This window comes from Neomonachus schauinslandi, chromosome 9, assembly GCF_002201575.2.
Source record: "Neomonachus schauinslandi chromosome 9, ASM220157v2, whole genome shotgun sequence".
Lineage (NCBI taxonomy): Eukaryota > Metazoa > Chordata > Mammalia > Carnivora > Phocidae > Neomonachus > Neomonachus schauinslandi.
Window position 1 is genome coordinate 104,344,882 of NC_058411.1, and position 21,497 is coordinate 104,366,378.

The 21,497-nt window shown below is 52.3% G+C and overlaps 1 protein-coding gene across 2 annotated transcripts in view; it reads right to left on the reverse strand.

Moving 5' to 3' along the window:
* MEGF11 (multiple EGF like domains 11) overlaps positions 1–21,497 on the reverse strand; it is a 221,070-nt gene that overhangs the window by 39,892 nt on the left and 159,681 nt on the right. For both annotated transcript variants that reach the window (XM_021693980.1, XM_044917950.1), the window contains exon 9: positions 14,470–14,644. In XM_021693980.1, coding sequence (XP_021549655.1) covers positions 14,470–14,644 — 175 coding nt within the window. The remainder of the gene's footprint in view (positions 1–14,469; positions 14,645–21,497) is intronic.

Sequence of the window (21,497 nt, forward strand, 5' to 3'; positions counted from 1 at the left end):
GCGTGGACCGAACGCCAACCGCAGAGGCCTCTCCAACACACAGCAAACCTCACTGGACCTAATTAGCGTGTCACTGATAAAGCAGCAACTGACAGTGGGTGCATGTTGGGGAAAAGAAACTCTGCATAAGGCATGAAGAGCAGAGGGTCAGAGAGACGAGAGGGAGAGAAGGGTGGAGTCCGCTTGTCACATCCATTCCCATCTCTGCCTCCCCATGCGGAGGCAGGTAACGCCCAGGGTCATTCTTTCTGGCTCCCAAGGGGGATGGGTGGAAAAGGGCTGAAGGTTAGGCCCGGAAGCCCTCTCTCTCTGTCTGTCCTAAATGAACCGGCTGTCAGTGACCTGAGGCTGCTCTGTACAGCTGTGCAGGCTAAGCACTGCACAACTCTAGCGGTGCCATTAACATGACAGTCATCGTAGTTTGTGTATACATGACATCAATTTCCTGGCAGATGACAGTAGAATGTCTCGAGAAAGGGATGCCTTTTTTTAATCTGCACAAATATGCTATCTAACTCTGACCCCTCAAGAGTCTTCTCTGGAGGAGCACAGACACCTTCTAATAGTTCCTAAACAGATACCAAGCTATTTCAGGGAGACCTGAGAGGCAGTGAGTGTGGTCAAGGAAGGACATTTGGGCTCAAGTGAAAGCCAGGCCTCTTACTGACCGCAAGACCGGGGGTCCTCCTGGAGACTCAGCTGCTGTCTTGGTAAAACAAAGTTTCCCTTCTGCTCTGCATTGCTGCCCTTGTCCCATCTGTAAGTCCGAGAGTCTCTTCTGGGCTCAGAGAAGGAATCACGGGCTAACGAGGGCTTACTGAGCACTGGTCAGAGGTCTTTGCATCTTGCCAGGTGACCCCCAGGAGGTCCCAGTGGCGTTCATGCATGCATAGTGGGCAGCCCCCGCAGAGGGGGAGCAGGTATGGACAGGACTCTGGTCCTCACCACTGTCCACAGCCCTGCACCCCTACAGACACGGTGGACGCATTGGCTTAGGACAGACTGCTTCCCTGGGGCTGCTCCCTTGGTACCAGCCTGTGCCTATTGCCCTCTGTCCCCTTCTGTTCTTCTAATAGCCTTGCAGGGAAGGAATTACCTTCCTAGAGAAAGAACCACTCTAGAAAGAGGCTAAACCGAGGCTGGAGGGCTCACCCTGCCCTAAGTCCACCGTGGGGACGGGCCCAACTGACTCCACAGACCAAGCTCTCCCCTCGGCCTGGCCACCTTGACGGCAGACAGGACAGCAAATGCTGGGGACCCAAATGACCTGAGCGCCTACTGTATACCACGCCCTGTACTAGGTGGCCTCCTACACGTTAGTTGTTAAACGTCTGTTGCTGGTGGAGGCAGAAATGGCTACCAGGGGCTTCCAGTGGGCAGTCTTAGGGAGCATTTGTGTCTTGTGTCGGGAGACTCCTAAAGCCTCAAAGCCTTTAAAACTTGAAGGAATAGGGGCTTGGTTGTTAACTGTCTGCCTTCGGCTGGGGTCCTGATCCTGGGGTCCTGGGATCGAGCCCCGTATCGGGCTCCCTGCTCAGTGGGGAGCCTGCTCCTCCCTCTCCCACTCCCCCTGCTTGTGTTCCCTCTCTCGCTCGCTGTCTCTCTCTCTCTGTCAAATGAACGGATAAAATCTTTAAAAAAAACCCAACTTGAAGGAATAAAGCTAAGACGGTGGAATAACAGGCCATGGGAGCGAGCGTGAGCCTGGGGCGTGTGCCAGCATCCATCAGATGACGCATATCCCCTGAAAGGGCGCTGGGTACAGTGGTGATGGCGTGTGACACTGCTGCTGGTGACCAGGCGTGCTGTCAGCCTCTCACACGTGGACGGCCTCAGCCCTCACCTCCTAGGACAGCTTCGCTCTCCCACTCCAGGCCTCATCCCCCTCCCCTGTCCCTCCCCCTGCTCCAGGGCCAGCTCCTGAGCTCCCGGAGGGACTGGGGGTGGGGGGGATCAGGGCCTCCACTGCAAGCCATCCGAGGACAGGACAAGGCTCCCCTGCAAAGTCTCTGGGCAAGCCCCGACAGCATATGGCCCCAGTCGCTCTGCATTAGGTTTCATGATTTCCTCAGTGGTTTTAAAAAGTGCCAGCAAAACACTGCCTCTTACCTGCCGGGAGAGCCTATTGTGGGGCATTAGGGCAGGTCTTCATGAGCTTAGAGGAGAGAGTTTGCAGAATCCGGAGTGGGGCAGGCGCACAAGATGAGACTAGCGCGGGAAGGCCACCTCCCTACTTCCAGATGTTCTGCAGGCTGTTTCTGGTGAGCCTGTGTGTGCGTGTGTGTGTGCACACACACGCGTGCACAGCACTGCTATACACTCGTGATGCATGTCATGTGAGCAGTACATGTGGGCCCCACATATACAAGAGGGACAAATGCTTTGCAGGTGGTGAAGAGCAGGTCAGGGATAGGATTTATGCCTATTGTCCCAGGGTCTTGATTTGAATGGTAGCTTATCGGGGCCCCCAGGTGTGGTCCATGCAGTGTGCGAGTCTGGTGTGTGTTCTGTCTCAGCAGTGTGACGGCTATGGGGTAAGCTTAGCATCTGCGTATCAGACATTTGGGCCGATTCTGGCCATAGAGCCCCAAGGGTGATTTGTACATGGGAGCTCTGAGTGTGGTGTGTATGGTACAGACATGCCGTATCCATGTGAAGGGGATTGGATATATGAGGGTTGCATACATGTGTATTGCAGGACCCAGATCCTCTGAGGTGGCGGCTGGGTGGTATGTGCCCTGGGCAGTGGCTTGCAGAGCCCGAGTCTCAATATAGTGACAGCAACAATGTCCCAAGTGGGAACCAGATTATGGGAGACAGAGGGTCCTACCGATGCCGATGGGGGGTGTTTACCAGGGTCCAAGCAAAGCGTGGCATATTCATGATTTAGGGGATGTTTCTAAACTACCCGTGCATTTATTCAATGAATAGTTACTGATCCCACTCTGTTCAGGAGACTGTGCCAGGTCTGGGAAGGCCCGGAGTGAGGAGGGAGGTGGGGGAGGGGGGGAAGGGCAGGGACACAGGGACAAATCAGACAGACCCGCTCCCAGCAGCTGTTGAGTAGAGAGGACAGAGACATCTACAGTGTGCCACCAGAGCAGACGTGCCACTGTACTATGGAGAGGTTACGTCCTCGTGGAAAGAAAGCAAGAAGTCTGCCTGAGAAGGGGCAACGGAGCTGAGCCCGATGCTGCATGGGCAGCGTTTGGCCAAGAGGGTAGAGAGCAAGGGCATTCAGAGAAGCGGTAGATGGAACGAAGGCCTGATGGCAGGGCCATGCATGGGTGAGTGGGCATCCAGGGTAAGGCAATTCTGTTAGGATTTGCTGGAGCACCGGGGCTGAGGGGCCAAGGTGGGACCGGAGCCTGGACGTCAGACCAGCCCACCCAGGAAGGCCTCGAGGGCCAGGCTTCACACTTTGCCCTAAAAGCAAAGGTGGGTCCGACAGTAGGTAAGGGACTCAAGGTTCCAGCCTATTTTAGGAACCCCCTTCCCCAAAGGCAGGAGTCTGGACCACTCTTTTCTGGGTGAGAGAGGCTGAGAACCCAGGCTCAGGCAAATTGAATCGCTTACTGATTGTGGAGTCAGTCATCAAAGAAAAAGTTCTAGAACTGACTGCAAAGAAAGAGAGGCCTTTCCTGGTGACCAGAAGCGGAGTGGAGATGGAAGAGGCTGCCCTGCTGCCCACACCATCCCCCTCGCATCCCCCAACTGCAGATTCTCTGCATCTTTCTAAAGCTGGTGCCCTATGGATTTTTCTGGCTCTCGGAGGTTTCTCAGCCAACTTCTCATAGAACGCTTCACTACACATAACGTGGGCCTGGAATGTGCTCCCCATAAGGCCCCGCGGCCTCAGGGGGGCAGGTTTGAAGGGAGGGTAGAGCAGATCTGGCCTCCCTGGAGGAAGGGACGGGGTGGTTTCCAGCCTGGGGCTGCAGGCCAGGGAAAAGAGGGGTGCGAGGCCTCAGAGGGAGATGGGCAGGAGGGGCGTGTCCTGGCAGCATCTGCCTGGGGTTGGCTCAGCACTGGGCTCGACAGTGGGCAAGGCCAAGATGCTCAAAGCTGTGTAAACCAGTCTGAGCCTGTCTCCTGGTGTATGAAATGGCAGCAGTGACATCTCACCCCACGGGGCTATGAGAACACACGAGGTGATGGCTAGGAGAGCATTTGGTCATGGCAGAACTGTGGCGCGGATGGGTGTCACGGTGGGGACCCGGTGCTCCATCCGCACCACCACCGGCAAGCTGACTCTCTGGACTACCTGATGGATGCCTGATTGCTCTCCAATTTGATGCTACTTTCAAATTTGGCTCTGGAGGCTGGAGCACCCCCGTGGCCCCGGTTAAGGTTTTACCCTGGTGGGGGGGGGGTTAGGGTGGCGGCAAGGATCCTCTAGGGTTTGTCCACAGAAGAGGCAGGGCACAGAGGTTCCAATAGGCTCCAGAATATGACTATTGCGTTTAGGTCCTGGCTCTGATACCTATAGAACCTTGGGCATTTTATTTTTTTAGTTTTAATGGGGTATAACGGACAAACTTGGGGCAAGTTATTAACCTATGTCTCAGTTTTCCCATCTGCAAAATGGGGATGATAGTAGGACTTTCCTCCAAGGGTAGTGGTGAAGATTAAATAAGTTGACCTATGTAATCTCCTTAGAACAGTGCCTGGCCCAGAGCAAGTGCCATAATGCTTTAGGCATTTTGACTATTACACACGGTCCATAAGAGTCCCAGCCACGGCAGATATAAGGAGAGATACTGAGATTTACCTGCGCTGGGCCACGTTCCTAGTGCTTGCCCTGTTTCCCCTCACCCAGTTGCGGAGCTTCAAAGTCGGGTTCCCCTGGCTCAAAGCCCACGCTCTCCCCACTGAGCCAAGCAGCCTCTACCTAAGAACCACGGGGAATAATTGGAGCTAGCATCTACTGAACACTTACTGTATGCTGAGTTCTCAGACAGTGATGTCCCCATCTCCCCACACAGGCTATGGAGGTCAAGGGCAGCACTGTTTTGTCACGCCCCTGCTCAGTGGCTCCCTCTGGCCGCTGAATTCAGCACAGGCCCCCACCCTGGCACACAGGGCCCCGCCTGCTCTGCTCCCACTCTCTCCCTCACATTCCCTCCATCCCTGCTCATCTGAGTAGTGTTTTTGGAAAGAACTTTTGAGGGGTTTTTTTTTTGCTTGTTTTTTTGGTTGTGTTTTGTGTGTGTGTGTGTGTATGTGTGCAATTACCCCCACTGTTAGTTTCCTATTAGCTAACCCCACCTTGAAGTAATTTATTTGTGACCTTTTTCTGCAACATCTTTCATTTTCCACACACAATCACATCTTCTGGCAGGAATCCCTTCCCCTCCCGGGGTGCATAATTACTCCCGCAGATGGGATTATTGATGGGATTATTGGTGCTAATGACTACGTGGGGAGATGGCTGGGGAGGGGCCAGGCTGGGTGGGGGTCTCGGAGCTGGAGGGCAGGGGTAGCAGGAGGGGAGTGGGTTCTTCCTTTATTCCAGACCTGCCAGCTTGGTGAGAGAGTCAGTCTGCGGGCCGGGGCCCTCTGCTCCTCCTCATGCCTCTGCGTGCACACTCCCTGGCCCTTCCTCCAGTCCTTCCCAGAAGTGCTTCCCTTCAGCTTGACATCGGCCCCTGGGAGACAGGGAACACCTGTCATCGAGGTGGGGTGACTTGGTCAAATAGCGAGGTGGCGGCAGAGCCAGGGCTGGAGCCCAGGTCGGCCTCCCCTCTGGCCTTCTCCTTCGTACTGACCTCCCCTCCCCGCACCGCCGTCCCGAGGCAAGCACGGCCTTGGAGCCGCAAGCCTTGGGTTCGAGGCCCAGCTTGATGTCCTCACAAGTCACGTCACCCTGGACAAGACTTGTAACTGCTCTGCACTTTGGTTTCGTCTGTGCCACAGAGCTAAGGATTCTCGCCCTGCTTTCCTCACAGGAGAGCCGTGAGACGAACCAGCCCAGGTGTGAGGCGGCTGGGTAAGCTGGGACAGGCCGCCCCAAAGCAAGGGAGGGAGACTGACGGTCCCAGCCTACCTCCCCTCAAAGACAAAGTGAGGGAGGGCACGAGGCTCCCACTGAGAAATGAGGTTGCCGGGAATGTCCCCTTTCCTCGGAAAAGGCCTGAGAGAGTCTCCAAGCTGCTTATTTCCCACAGATGCACAACCCTTTCCTTCCCCACAGTTTTTATTTGTGGCTCAAAGTGCAGGCTCTGGGTTCAGACAGCCACAGGCTCAGCTCCTGGTGACCACTTACCAACTAGGGAAGGTCACTTCACCTCTCTGAGCCTCGGTTTCCTCCTCTGCAAAGTGGGGATCCTGACAGCCCCCACCTACAAGGGTTGTTGTGAGGATTACGTAAAGTAACGAACGGACAAAGAGCAGGGGGTCTGCCACAATCACTTGGTGCTCCAAGGGTGGACCTTCACACCCCGCTCGTCAGCTTCCTCCAGACCTTTCAGGGCAGCTCCTTGACTGGTGGCCCGAGCCCACCCTCCAGAATCTGTGGGGTGGCGGGGCCCAAGAGCCAGCAGGGGCAGAAATCCCATCAGCACCAGAGACTTGGACAAAAAGAAAACTGGGGGAGCTCAAAGCATGGACGTCTCAACTACCACACCCTCTTCTGCTGCATGGAGAGTACTCTAGGTTCCAGGCCTGGACCAAAGCCCGAGCTCCAGAACCCAGTAACGAGGGCACTGATAAAGACATGAGGAGCATGGCAGGGAGAGGGTGGCGTGACATGGGAATGTTTATTTTTTGGAACAGAAGAGTCAGCAGTTTTCCTTAATAAAGCCACAAACCACGGGGTCCCAGAGGGGGGAGGCTGGACTCAGCCTTAGTGACATAAACCCAATTTTCCCTACTTTGCTCTGTGGACTAATTGCCAACATGATTTAATACTCTGGTGACTGTTCCCCCAACCCCATCCCTCTCTGCCCTGGGAAAAATCAGTAGATGTCTGCTCTGGGGACCGCAAACTCAGGAGAAGGAGGTGAAGGCAGAAAAGGCATGGGACTGGGAGTTAGGTCACCTGATTTCTGTCCCAGTTCTGCCAATGATTTGCTGTGTGACCAATTCTGTGCTCACACGGACCCTGAGGGGCAGGCACTATCAGCCCATTTTACAGATGGGAAACTGGGGCTCAAAGAGGCTGAGGACGTCACCTCAGTTCACACAGCTGAGGGACAGACTTGGGATTCCAATCCAGGCTTGTCTGACCCCAAAGTCCATGCCTTTGGCCTCTAGGGCACCATCCCTATACAACTCCATCAGGGACCTCAACAATCATTTAGTGAGCATTTGCAACATGTCAGCCTTTGTTCGAAACATTGTACATATTTATCTAATTCAATCCTAGGAACACTAGAACACAGAACCATTATTTACCCTGTTTTGTAGATGAACAACCAAGGCTTGAGAAGCATAAGTAACTCGGCCAAGGCTACCCGGCAGGCGAGGACGGAGCTGGGACAGGACCACCGGAGTGTGGCGTGGGCATGTGTTAATGTTTTTCGATCATTTCTGCTAGTTTGCACTACCTGTGTTCCCCTGTTCACACGGGCAGGGCAGCTGGAGGGTGAATTCCTCGTCTCCAGTGCAACAGCCTGGAAAATCTTTTATTATAATTAGGAAGCTAGTCAATGGCGGGAGGCGGGGTTGCGGCATGGAAAGCTTACGGCTAACAGCCTGCAGACCTCAGGTTTGATGAAGAACAAAACAATTAGAACAGGAACCACACACACATTCTACACATGTCACCTGGCGGTACTTCTCAGTCCACATTCTCTCCTGGCCCTGCAGCTGTCCTCTCTCCTGAGTTCTAGCTCAGGAGCTGCACAAAAGGCAGGCACGCATTTTGTCCAGCTCCGGAGTGGGGGCTGGGAGAGAGTGACGTCTTTAAAGGACACCAGAAACCTTGGAGGAAAATTCAGTCGCTGCTTCACTGATCTGGATTTTCATAACTCTCACCCCTGTCCTACCTGCCCCGGCCAGAGCAGCTGAGGTTTGTGACTGACCTCCCAACAGCACGGAGGAAAGGGAGAAAAATGTGGAAACGAGTTGTTCATTTGGGTGATGGAGCGCCCGCTCCCCTTGCCAGCATGCAGGGTTCAATAACAGCAGACAGGACTTCAAAAAATTGCAGCATAAATAGATGAGCCCTTTAAGGTAATAGAAATTCTGTCATCCAGGGGAGAAATATAGGGCCCAAATCCCCTGGGCAGGGACACCGGGCTCCTATCCCCGCCTCCCAGGCTCTCCGTACCAATTGTATCCAGAGCTGAAAGGTAGCATTTGTGCTGAGCAATGACCAGAGGGCCCCTTATCTCCCAGCCACACGGTTCCACGCAGGGAGGAGGTCTGGAAAATCCAGGCTCTGTAGCTCTGGTGACCTCACAGGCTGTTCGCTGTGGGTGCCAAGGTGGCAGCAATTAGTCCGAGAGCAGCAGAGGAGGCTTCATCAGGCTGGCCACCTAGGTGAGGCCTTAATTAAGGAAAGCTGGTCACTTCCCAACCAGGACAAGCAAAAAAAAAAAAAAAAAAAGGAAAGCTGGTCAGCAGAGGCATGTGGAGGAGCTGAAAAGCTGGCCTACTCCCTCCGCCCCCTCCCGTGATGAGAAAGTCTCTTCTCAGTTCTGTGGCTGCCCTTGGGAACCCAGGAGCCCCCGTCAACCCTGCTGCTCCCAGCTAGGAGGAAGTTTCAACTAACTCTACTCTCTTCCTCTTGCTTCCCTTTCTGCTTGTACCCCCAAAGAGGGTGTTTCCACCAGGACCAGTCCTTCTCTTTAGGTAGGAGACCCCTTGGAGTAAATAACAATAGCAGTGGCAGCATTGACAATAATAATAATGATGATAATAATAAGCTAACTCTTGCTGGAAGAGTATTAACATGCCAGGTATTCTAGTTATCTTATATGTACTAATTAATCAGCCCAGGAATCCAAAAGACTTTATTATTATTCCCTTTCATATGTGAGAAAACAGAGGCACAGAGAGGTAAAATACCTTGCCCAAGGTCACACAGCTAGTAAGCAGCAAAGCTGGTATTGGAAGGGAGGGTATCTGGCTCCAGAGTCTCTGAGTAACCACTACATAGTATTGCATAAGGTAGAAGCTCACACCATTTGCTTCCCCCCAAAAAACCCCCCAGAGATGATGTTGCAGGACAGCTTTTCTAGTCCCACTGCCGATACCTGTTTATCTGAACTGCAGAGAAGGCAACGGGTATTTTTAAGCTCCAGCCCTGCTGGCATGCCCCTCAGGAAGTGCCATGAATTTCCTTTCTATAAAGGTCATTTCTGAAAACTTCTGCTTTAAGGGCATTCATTGCTCTTCCCCCAAATTTCATTGATTTCAAAGCGAGTATATTGAGCAAGATGTTCATATGGAAGACATGGAGCGGGGGGGAGGCAGTTGGAAGAGTGGGTACAGGGTACACCTGCTATGGGCACGGAGGAGATGGAAGGCTTAATTCTGAAGACAGGGATATTCAGGGAAGGCTTCATGGAAGAGGCAGCCTTTGATCTCAGCCCTGAAAGGCTGAGAAGGATTTTCATAGACTAAGATAAGGACAGTGGGGAGGGCATTCTAGGAGGAGGGGAAAGCTTGAGAAAAGGCACAGGCAGAGGCCCCAAAGCAGATACTATGCTTGGGAAAAGGTGAGTTATGTGTGGCCACAGCACAGGTTTGCAGCAGGACCTAGCAGGAGATGAAGTTAGGGTGGACTAACTAGTTTTAAGGGCAGGTTACAAAGGACTGGGGTTTGAGTTTTGTTTGGTAGGTAATGAGAAGCCATGGAGAAGGACGATGTGATTCCAACTTCCAAGTGGGTGGACAGCTCCACTTAGTCCCTTCAACCACAATTCAGCTATTCCCTCCTCACTTCCTGGATTATCCTTCACGTGAACACACGTAGGACTCTGCTGGCCTGAGCTGCCTGCCATGTGACCCTCACTCTGTCTTTCCCCACCCCTGTTTCCCCTGGTGTTCTGACTGGGTGAGGACCCTAGGTTCTAATAGAACAAGAGCAACCTTGGAGAAGAGCCTTGTGGTGGCTGTCCGAGGTGCTGAATTTTAAGCCCTCCCATTTTAATGACTGGTTCCCATAACACCGTTCCTGTTGGGTAGAAAATATCATTCCCACTTTACAGATAAGAAATAGAAGTCCTAAACGTTAGCAGAACCAGAGCTAGGAACATGTTTTCTCACCTTCCAGTTCAGGGCTCTTTTGCCCCACCCAGCAGCCCCAATGCAATTCAGCAAATCATGCCTCAAGTGATTCCAATGCTGTTGCCAAGCTAACATGTAAAATGCCTAGACTTTATTCCTATCTCCAGCCCTATGTCCATTTCCCCAAACACTGACAGGTGTGTCTACCCCACAAGGCCTCCTGAGACTGACTATTCAGGGTGACCCACAGGTGCTTCGGTGGACCTGCTTGGACCCACAGCTGTGCATATTCATGACTCTGCTTGCTCCAACAGGAACCCCTGGGTGTAGCTCATCTTGACACTCTTCTTGACGGGAGGGGTGCTGGGCTTGCAAGAAGCATTGTTCCCCTACTACTCTCACAGTGTACCAATAATTACTACCATTTTACTGGGTGCTCACTGTGTTCCAGGCACTGAATGACAAACTTCCCATATGAAGCTTCTCAGTCTCATGGCAAAGTCTCCTCTTAACAAATGAGGAAACTCAGACTAAGGCGGGATGAGTGACTTGCCAGTAGGCAGAGTGGGGATTGGAAGGCAAGGATCTGAACTCAGATTTGTGTGGTTCCATGGTGACCTGTCAATCTAAGTCTATCATCTAACCTATGACAGTTCAGTGGCTTTGTGATCCAGGGCAAAGTCACTTGTCCTGTTTGAACTTCAGCTCCTCATTTTCAAATTGAGGAACATGAAAGTGCACCTCCACCAGGCTCTTGTGAGGGATAGAGATGAAGCATGCAGCAAGGACTCCTAAGTGTTTGCTACTAGTGTGAATATGATTATCGCAGAGCACAAGCTCTTTGAAGGCTGGATGGATGTCTTATTAGCCTTTCCATACTCCCAGCTGCCCCCCCAAGTCCTTGGCAGAGTAAATATCTAGTGCTCTGGGAAAGAAGGAGAAAGAGTGTGAGGGCCAGCACACCCAGAGTGCCAGGCGGGGCTTGCTCCTGCCCCATATTCTCATGGCCTCTGCAGGGGTTGGGGACCCCTGGCTGGAGCAGGCATGTCACTGGACTCCCAGGGGTGGTTCTGCACTACCTTATTAGCGCACCTCACATCTATGTTGAGTCTGAGGCCATTCCCAGCCCTCAAGACTCTGCTTTCCTAAAGCTAACCCCACATCCTCCCTAAGGAGCCCTTGGCAGGAAGGGCTCTGGTGGGAGGGGCCAGCTGAGGATGCGGCCTCACATCCATTACCATGTTGGATACTCACATCTGATAGCAGGCAGGACTGATGTCACTCCCATCTTACAGAGGAGGAAACTGAGGCCCAGCAAAGTGAGGCAACATGTTGCCTAGCGAGCCTAGGATTGAGGTCTCCAAACATTCAGAAAAGGGCTCTTTTAATTAGTCTCTAATTAATTGCTCATCCTAAAAATCTTTCAAGGAAAAGGGCAGCTGTATAAATTTATAGACTAACTATCAAATAAAGGCATTGCTAATTATTATTGACTGCAGGGCATTCTGGGGAGGGTCTCAGCCAAGTTGGCTCTGCTGATTGCCTCAATCCCTGACCCTGACCAGAGCTAGCTAATTGCAGGAAGTTGCATGCATTCAGAAGCTGGGGTAAAGGCAACAGTAACGAGTTCCCTCTTGGAGGCTGGTGCATGCAGGAATGAGTCAAACTGGATGAGAACAATTGACTGTTCTGTAATCACCTCCAGCAGCTCCTGCTCAACACCCAACAGGGCCCCAGAAGGGCCTTTCCAGGTATAATGAGGCTGGGCAGGAGGAGACGGATGAGAATTCACCGGGTCTCACCAGGGCAGTTTGGCTTACAATCTGTCTTAGCACCGAGCCCCAGGCAGGTGGGACCCCACAAAGAGATGATTCCTGCAAGTGCCAAGTCTCCCAAAGTTCAAGGGCAGGAAGTCATTTGCAACCCAGATGGGAGGAAGAGAAGCAGTGGGCTGGCCTCCAGACTGCAGGAGCCCTGGCCTGAGGGCAGTGGGCACACAGACAGTGGCCTCCCTAATCCTCAAAGGGTGCTAATTCTTCCTTCTATTGAGGAACAGTGACCAGGTAATTGGGGGTGAAGAAGGGGAACATGGGACTCTTGGCAGGCCCACATACGATGTATACAATCTCAATGAGCCCCCTCTCCCTTGACGAACACACACACACATACACACACACACACACTCTCTCTCTCTCTCTCTCTCTCTCTCTTCCTTGCTCCTACTTTCCTTTATTTTCCCCGTAAGGGTGTGTTTCCTGACATGGTCCATGGAGTCCACATAGTGGACCATCTTAGAAATCAGTGGGTTCATTTCCCCCTGCACACTTATCATTTACAGGTGAAGGAATTGGGGCCCTGAGAGAGAAAGCCACCTGCCCAAAGTCATAGTAGCCAAACTGGGATGAGGGTCAGAAGGCCCCACTAATGGTTCTGGTGGGGTCAGTTCAATTCTGCTTCCATCTCCTGATCACTTGGCTATGTGTGATTTTTAATCCCAAACAACTATTCTCTCCTACCCGAGCCCCAAACCTAAGGCACTCCATTTTTCTGTGGAAGTGATGGCCAAAAGTCACACCGATAAAGGTAAATTAGAAAGGAGACCTGCAGGAGGAACAGACTTCTTTCTCTTTCAAAGATGTCACTAGAATTCATTTTCATCCAATTTTACCTGCCCTGGGGAGGAGGAAATAGGTACTGAACAGAGTTTAGTTCTGTAGACCAGCGCAACCTGCCCACAAAAGGCCCCAGGCAAACCCACACTTCCACATCATGAGCAGGGCTTCCTTGTAGATCAGTGGATCTCCACCTTGGCAGCACACTGGCCTCAACTAGACCAAAAATATCAGTGTCTTGGGGCGGGGGGGGGGGGGGGCAGGTGTCAGTGTTTATAAAGCGCCACAGGTGATTCCAACGGACAGTCGAAGTTGAGCACCACCCCTTCTTACTCAGCGTGAGGCCACCAACCGGCAGCACCGACATCACCTAGAGCTTGTTAGAAAGGCAGACCCTCAGGCCCCACCCCTATGTACCAGATCAGAATCTGCAAGGTCAGAGGGCCTACCACTGATCCATACACTCACTAAAGTCTGAGAAGCACTGGGGTGAGCTACCTTCGATAGTCCATCTCTCCACCTGGCAGCAATTCTGCAAGGCAGGCATTCTATTCCGGAGGTGAGGAAACCCATCCTGAGAGAGGTTAACTCACTGGCCCAAGGTCACACAGTCAGTGATAGGACAGCCAGGATGTGACTGACCCCAGTCTGGTTCCAAAGACCATGGTTGGTACTGCACCAACCACTTCTTACAGCACAGTAAAATACATGGCCGCAGGGGAACCCCGAGTGCTTGGGTCCTCAGACCCACTGGGCACGCCCCGCCTTCGAACAGGATTCCACTTCCAGTGTCAAGTTCCCTAACCTCATAAAACCCAGCATAATTCATGAGAAAGCACAAGTAGTAAACATGTGGGGGAAAGGTTCACTCTCCCTAGTAATCAGAGAAATGCAAATTAGAACAACATCGAGGAGCCATTTTCTACCGATATAATTAGCAAAAAAAGAAAGAAAAAAGGATGTTAGCAAAGTTGTTTTGAAATAGGTACATTCATACATGGTTGGTGGCGGTATAGATTTATATAACCCTTGAGGAAAGTAATATGGCAACATCCATCAAAAGCCATAAATATATTATGCTCACTGACCCTGGGAATTCACCCTAAGGAAATAATTCAATAGGAGAGGAAAAGCTCTTTGTAGGAAGATGCTTATTGCAACATTTGCTGTGAACATTGGAGACAATATTCAGCAGAAAGGGGATGGCTGAGTAAACTGGGGGATACAGCAACTCCTGCAGTGGTATGCAGCTACTTAAAATGATAATTAAGAAGGCTGAGCAGCAAATGTGGGTGAAGGCAAGTAGAATGCAAAACTGTGTGTATACTGTGGTTATTATGATGTAAAAACCCCGTGTGCATTGGATTTAGACAGGGAGGAGCTGAGCGCTAAGTGCGAAGACAACTGGTATTGCAGGGGGAGGGGACAATGGGAAGACCCTCTCCTTCTATTACATCTACAGTTACAGAAACCAGAGGAACCGGCCCTTCGAGAACAGCCTGGAGGCTCTGTGGTCAGGAGCCCTGTCTCTGAGAGGGGGGCACAGAGACACTCCCATTCTTCATCCCTGGGCAAAGGGCCACATTCCCCGATTCTCCTCGGAGGTGGGCTGAGCTGGCCCCTCCTCTGCTCCTGTGTGGGGCGGGGAGCCTGGGGCCACGGGAGGCCCCGCCCATCTTACCATGAAGCCCGGCGCACACGTGCAGCTCCCAGTGATGCTGTGGCAGTCAGCGCCGTTCTGACAGGTGCAAGGCAGCCGGCAGCCATTGCCGTAGGAGCCAGCGGGGCAGGACTCGTTGCAGTCGTGGCCAGACCAGCCTGGCTGGCAGGTGCACACCCCAGTGACTGGGTGGCAGCTGAGCAGATGAGAGAAGAATGAGAGGACGGTCTGGCCAGGGAGGCAGCCACGTCCCCCCCTCTGCCCACCCCAAGTCTGGTCGGCCAGGGTAGCAGGATCCAAGGGCCTCTGAGGTTGAATTGCTTACTGCCCTGTTTGTCAGAAGGTGCCAAGGTCACGTGGTCTTGGCGGCCCCGAGAAACTGGGGCTCTCGGTAATTACATAATTTGCCTCAAGTCACATAGCGAGGAAGCAACAGAATCGGGATTATAATGCAGGTCTTCTGACTCCTAAAGAAGTGCTCTTTCTAATACAAATACACACAGTCCAAAGAAGAAGGCAGCCTTCTTCAGTCCCTGCCCTAGGACTATGACATCCAGAGCCTCACTCATCCTGTACCCAGGGCAGATGCCTGGTGTAAGGGCAGGCGCGAGACGGCTGCAGTGAGACCCAGTGGTGCTGATATTGTAGCTACTCCGCAGACATTTGCTATTAAAATGAGACCTCAGGGCAGATGTGGCCTCCCCTCTCTGGCAATGTCTACACAGAGAGAATACCTTCCATCTGGGCTTTGCTAGTGCTTTTTTAGAGTGACTGTGATAGTCTCCACCCCCTATCTGTCTAGGCCAGAGAGGCAGGGACTGCCCGGCAGGACCCATAGAGGGTGGGCAATCCCTGGCTAGCAGAGGTCTGATCCAACAGCCACTAACCATCATGATCAGAGGCAATGCCAGTGTGGTGACCGTGTGCTTCTCAGAGCTTCTGGGGGCAGGGTAAAAGCCCAGTGGCCCCAGCTACTGTGTCTGATATCCACCACTACATTGGCTCAGAGCCCACATTTCCCCTGGGCTACTCCCAGCTAGAGCAGAGCGAGGGTATTAAGGTCGGCACACTCCTGGGAGGTCCAAAACTCCTCTGACAGGCAATTTGGCTTGAAGACTCCCAATCTCGCCAGTCTTTCTTAGAACCGTGATATAGCCTAAGGCTTTCCACCCAGCCTTCCTTCCTTCCCTCCCTCTCCTCCACACGGGTCAGACCTAAACTGCAGTCTGATGTTTTCCTAGCCTCTCCAGCCCCGTCCCCGTTTTCCCTCATAGGTGTCTCCCTAGTAAATCTGTTGCACGTGGGGAGAACCCAGACTAACACTCCAGAGAAGATGCTGGATGGTAGAGACAAGCCGACCTTCCTAGATTCCCTGTGTCACCTGCCTCTCAGCTCCGGAGTCCAGCTCAAGTGATAGGATCAAAGGAAGCATGCTCTGGGCTGGCAGGGGAGCCCGGGTACAAGTCTTGGTTCTGCTAAATTCCACAAGGACACAGGCTTTGTCTCCCTGGGTCACTGGTAGATCCCCAGTGCCTGGCTTGTATTCATTGCCCAATTAAGTATCTGGGAGTGAATAGTACTTTCACTACAAGTAATTATTGTCTGTGTCTATTGACTTGTTTATCATCTGTCTCCCCCACCAGGTGGCAGCTCCATGGGGGAAGGCCTTTTGTCTACTTCACCTTTCTGTGTATTGTACCCCAGGGCCCCACAGAATCCCTGGCACTTTGGAGATGCTCAGTACATATTTGGCAAATGAATTAATGAACACACTAATTGTGTGAAGCCCAGCCAAGCTCTTTCTCTTCTGGGAGCCCTGGTTTTCTCACGGAAAATGAGGGATGGATAGGAGCAGGCAGTTCCTGAATAGTAAGTGCAAGTAGCTAATAATCTTTTTGGAAAATGTTTAGTCTCATTAATTACCAAGTCAAAATAACAACCAGATATCACTTTTTCTCTATCAAAATAGTATTTTTTTTCTTTTTCTTTCTTTCTTTTTTTAATGAAAAGGGACAATACTCATTGCTGGTAAAGGGTTCTGGAAAACTATTTGGGGTTATGTAGCAAGAGTCCTAAAAATATTCAGACCCGGGGTGCCTGGGTGGCTCAGTCGTTAAGCGTCTACCTTCGGCTCAGGTCATGATCCCAGGGTCCTGGGATCGAGCCCCGCATCGGGCTCCCTGCTCGGCGGGAAGCCTGCTTCTCCCTCCCCCACTCCCCCTGCTTGTGTTCCCTCTCTCGCTGTGTCTCTCTCTGTCAAATAAATAAAATCTTTAAAAAAAAAATATTCAGACCCTTTGGTCTTATAATTCCATTTCTAAGATTCTATCTTAAGGAAAGAATCAGAGTTGTGGAGAAAGATTTATGCACAGAGATGTTCCCTAAAGCATTATTTATAACAGTGGGGAAATGGAAGCAATTTAAATAATAATGTGACCAGGCTTCTAAAACACCAGGCACTTCCCACACATTTCTCATCTTCAGATAAGCCCGTGAGTTGGGCACGAGAGCCTCTATTTTACGGACAGCACTTGGAGGTTATGTGACTTGCCCAAGGTCGCATGGCTTAAGTCAGTGACAGCGGGGATTTAAGTCCAGGTCTGTCTGGCGGCCTCATGCCGCCTCTGACAACATAGTGCTCGTTAAGTGAATTATGACAATTCATATGAAGGGATATTAGAGAAGTATTCAAATGTTTTCCAAACTCGTTAGTGATAGAAGGTGAAGTGAAATAAGCAAATTATATACAAAGTCACGATCTAAAATATGGGAAAAAATATATGTATCTCAACACAGATGAAGAACGAACAAATCACAACAAAATGGTTTTGGGGCTCACCTCTGGGTTGAGAAATTATGAGTGATTTGAAGTTTTTTCTTTAAATTTCTATGTCTTCTTGAACTTTCCCCAAACTGAGCATCCTTTACATTTATAAACAGATGTAAAGCAATGAAAATTGTAAATAGGTAGAAAAGGAGAATCCTGTAAGGGGATGAGGGCTTGAAGACTTCCTGACTTTCCTGGCTCCAGACAAACTCCTCCCTGAGCCCCACATGATGAGGGGGAAACAGTAGGTTGAATGGGTGCTATGGGGCGGGGGGTCCCCACGTGGTGGCCCTGACCTTCAGCCAAACAGACGTGGGGCATGCCACTCTGTCTCAACACTCTGAGCCAGCCCCTTCTCGGTTCCAACCTTCCAGGGGCCTCCCATGGGGTTAGAGGGACTGGCTCCGTGACGGTCCTGGAGACAGACACCCGTGGATCTAGCAAACGGACCCGGCAGCTCCGCCCAGCCCTGACGATGCCCAAGGGTCTCAGGCACGCTTCTGCCCTTCCCATCGGTGGGCTCTCTCGTCGCAGGCGCTGGCTCCAGTGGGACCACCACCCTGTGAGGAGCCTACCAGGCACGTGCTGGCAGGCAAACACTGACTTCTAAGAACTCCAGCAGTGCCCGCTTGCTGTCTCAGCTGCCACTGTTTTGGCTGCTTAGGGCTGTGCTCAGTGCCAAATTTACTTTCCACTCTAAGAACCAGAAAGCTCGAAACTGATTCTGCAATCACTTCTTTCTCCCTCCCTAAAATACTATGTAAAGAACCAAGATTTCTAGTTTCTTAATTTGATTGCTTATCATTTATTATAAAACCTCTCAAATCCCTTTGAAGAGAGGGTGGGCAGCGACAGCTGGCCGAGTGGTTTATGACCCAGAACTGGGGGTCTTCCTCACGTCTGATCTCTCCCAGGCACCCCTGCTCCCCACTCCCCTCCGCCCCGTGGGGGCAGAGCCATTCCCTTTGGTCACACGGTGGGCAAGTGACTGCTGGGGGGGCTCAGGCAGAAGTCACAAACAGCGGTGTTCAGGCTGGCTGTTTGCTCTCGTTTTTTTTTTTCTTTGTCTTTCTGCCATTTTCCCCAGATACAGATTAATCACAAGTTAATAGGAGCCGAAAGCTGAACAATACAGGAATCTTTTCATGGTGGATTTTTCTGTTTGTTTTTTTCCCCCCTTTTTTTGGCTGCTCTGAGATTTCTATCAATGCTGCATGTGTTGGCTAAATAAAATCTTTCAAAGGTAATACACGATCATGGCTGCTAGAATTCGTCTACGACAATCCAGTTGTGGAGGGGACACGACAGAGGCCTGACACACGGGCACTTTCTTTCTCAAGGTTATTCCTTTACAAAGGGGGATCATTTCTTCGTGTGTGCTACAGAGCATTTATAAAGAGAACGAAATGACAGGGAAATCTCACCCCAACCCCTTCTTCCTTCCCCGGGCATGTGGATTCAACCTCTTTGAAGCAGCCTCTTCAGAGGGCACGAGGCAGACAGAGGCTGGGGCCAGACAAGTAGGGTTTCCTTTAGTTGGGGCTTGAGAGTACTTTGTCTTCCTGGGAAAGATCCTCCTTGCAAGGCCTTGCAAGCCTTCTTGATGGAGCTCTGTCTTAAGCACTCTTGGAAGCCAGGGGGGAAATGAGGCTAGGCTTCTGGGGATCCCACACTCCATCTCTCAGGGAGTTGGGTGGAAGCTTCACTTGCAAAGACCACAAGAGAACTTTTACCCACACTGGGCGGATGAAAAGGGATGGACAGATTGGGAAACTGAGACACAGAGAGGACAAGTACACATATCAGCCAGGACTCAGGGGTCCCAGACCCCACCCAGGCCAGCTTAACTGCCTCGAGATTAGGAGTCAGAGAATCCTCCCTCTACTTTTCTTGGACCCCAAGAGAAGGCTCTATAATGGGACTAAGGCTCATGGAAGAGAGGAGCGACCTGTCCACACAGAGGAAGATAGGTGATCTCTGTGACCACGGGAGCAAAGCCAAGGGCAGCACGAGAGAGTTCAGTCAGGCCAGAGGCTCTCAACCAGGGGCCATGTTGCCTCTCCCCTCCGCACCCAGGAAACAGTTTTGCCTATCAGAACTTGGGGGGCTGGTTGTTGCCACTGGTGTCTAGCGGGGAGAGGCCAGGGATGCTGCTGAGCACCCTACAATGCACATCAAAGAATTATCCAGCCCCACATGTCAATAGTGGCCAGGTTGAGACAGTCTTGAGTTAGAACAAATGAAAACGTGTGAGTGTTGCGGGTTCAGTTATTGGGCCAGTGTGCCAATCACTAAAAAGAATAATAAGGCAGATATCAGGTCGGGGGCAGAAGCACCTAGAGGAATGCGCCGCTGCGGGGGGAGTTCGGTGATTCTTCTCACTGAATGCTCTGTGCCAGGCCCCGCGCCGTGCTGAGGCCGCAGCGGGGGACCAGCCAGGCCACTCCTGCCCTCAAGGGGCCTGGGCTGTGATACAGCTCAGTGTCGTGCCGACACAGAGGAGCCCAGCCTGGAGCCCCCAGTTCTAAGAAACGCTACTGACTCCCAGTCCCTGCGACAGGAGCACGTGTTAAAGACAGTAAAGCAAACAATCATCAATATTGGATGGGCTGAGATTAGCGACGGAGAAGAGGGAGTCCTTCCAGATTAATAATGCATCGAGGACTCCTTCAGAGGAAGGATAAATTATGCAGGGCACGGCTGCTCAGGCACAGGAGGAAAACAGTGGCTCTTTAATTTGGGGGTTGGTTGGATCTCTGTGGCAGGGATTCTCCCTGCACTGGACTTCAGCGGCAGCCTTGCTTCCGGGCCCTGAGAGAGTCCTCCCTTGGCTGTCAGCAGGGGTGGGGGCTCCTGGTGCAGTTCTCCACCTGTGCAACAGGCTGAGGCAGCTGCCCAGCCTCTGGCCGGCCATAGGGAACCCCTGTCTTTGAGAGCCTTAAAGCTCTTACCCTGTCCTCCAGACCTAGCCCAGATGCCACCTCCTCCAAGAAGACTTCCCTGACCAGCACAGCAGTTTCCTCCGGTGCTTTCTACACACAGCCCTGGTCACAGTTACTTGAGCACACGTTGGGACCCAGCAGGGCCAGCCACACATAGCTCACTGATTCTAAGATGCACTTTCCCCCACATTTCACACCTCAGATACTGGGTGTGCTGTACAATCAATGGTGCATCATGGTTCAGTTAATAGCATTCTCCTTTCCTAGTAGTACATAAAACAGGGCTGTGCCTCACTCCTGGGACTGTCTTGTACTTGCAGAAATGTGGTAGAAGGTGCTCAGTGTGTGTGAGTGCTCCAGACCCGAGTTCCCAAGGGCTGGACTGGTGCTGAGGGACTCGCTTTTCCTCCTCGTGGTCCAGCCCTGCAGGCACTCGGTGTTTGCTGAATGGATGACTGAGTGAATGAGTGCTTGGGTCATAGACGGGCCTGCTCTGCTGACTCCAAAGCCCCTCTCAACAGCCTCCTTCCCAGCCCTCCAGCTTGCAGATGGCTCCACCCTAGCCGCTCAGCTCCAGGGACTGAGGACCAAGGACAGATTCAACCTAAGCCAAAACACTTGCAGTGACCAGAGGCTCTTGGGGGATTTGTGGAGAATCAAAAGCTGGAAATGAAGAGGGGGCTGAGGCCAAGTCCTGGCTGTCCCAGCAACGGGGTTGCAAAGAAGAGGCATCTCTGGCCTGCAAACTACCGCAATACCCACCGCCCAGAGCTGCCAGTCTTCCCCTGAGCTGTCCTGCAGGTCCGAGGGGAGAAGGGAGACTCCCCCACCCTTCGCCACCCAGATAAGGGGCAGCCACATAAAAGGCTGTGGAGGCCTTCCCTGGGGCCAACAGCCTCATTTATCACCAGAGGGTGGCGCCAGCTGGTGCGTGAAGCGGGACGTGAAGAGATGCAGAAGAGGGGGCCGGGGCGCTCTGGCTTCTCTGCTCCCCAGACTCAGGCTCCCCTGAAGCTCCTCCCTCATGGGGCCAGCTTCAGCCGAGGCGACCTCAAGCCCGAAAGGACACAGAGTGCAACGAGAGGCTGGGCCTGAGCTCTGTCCCTCCTGCTCCTCCACCCTAGCCAGGGCCTGCTGGGACAGCCCTCACCAGGCCGTGGGAGAGCCCTACTGACCTTTAAGGTCCCTTCCAGTATGGGCCCTCTGAGGCTCAAGCCCCTGCTTCTGCCCTGGCAGTCTCGTCTCCGGGCCTCTAGGGGTTGGGGAATGGCTTAGTTAGA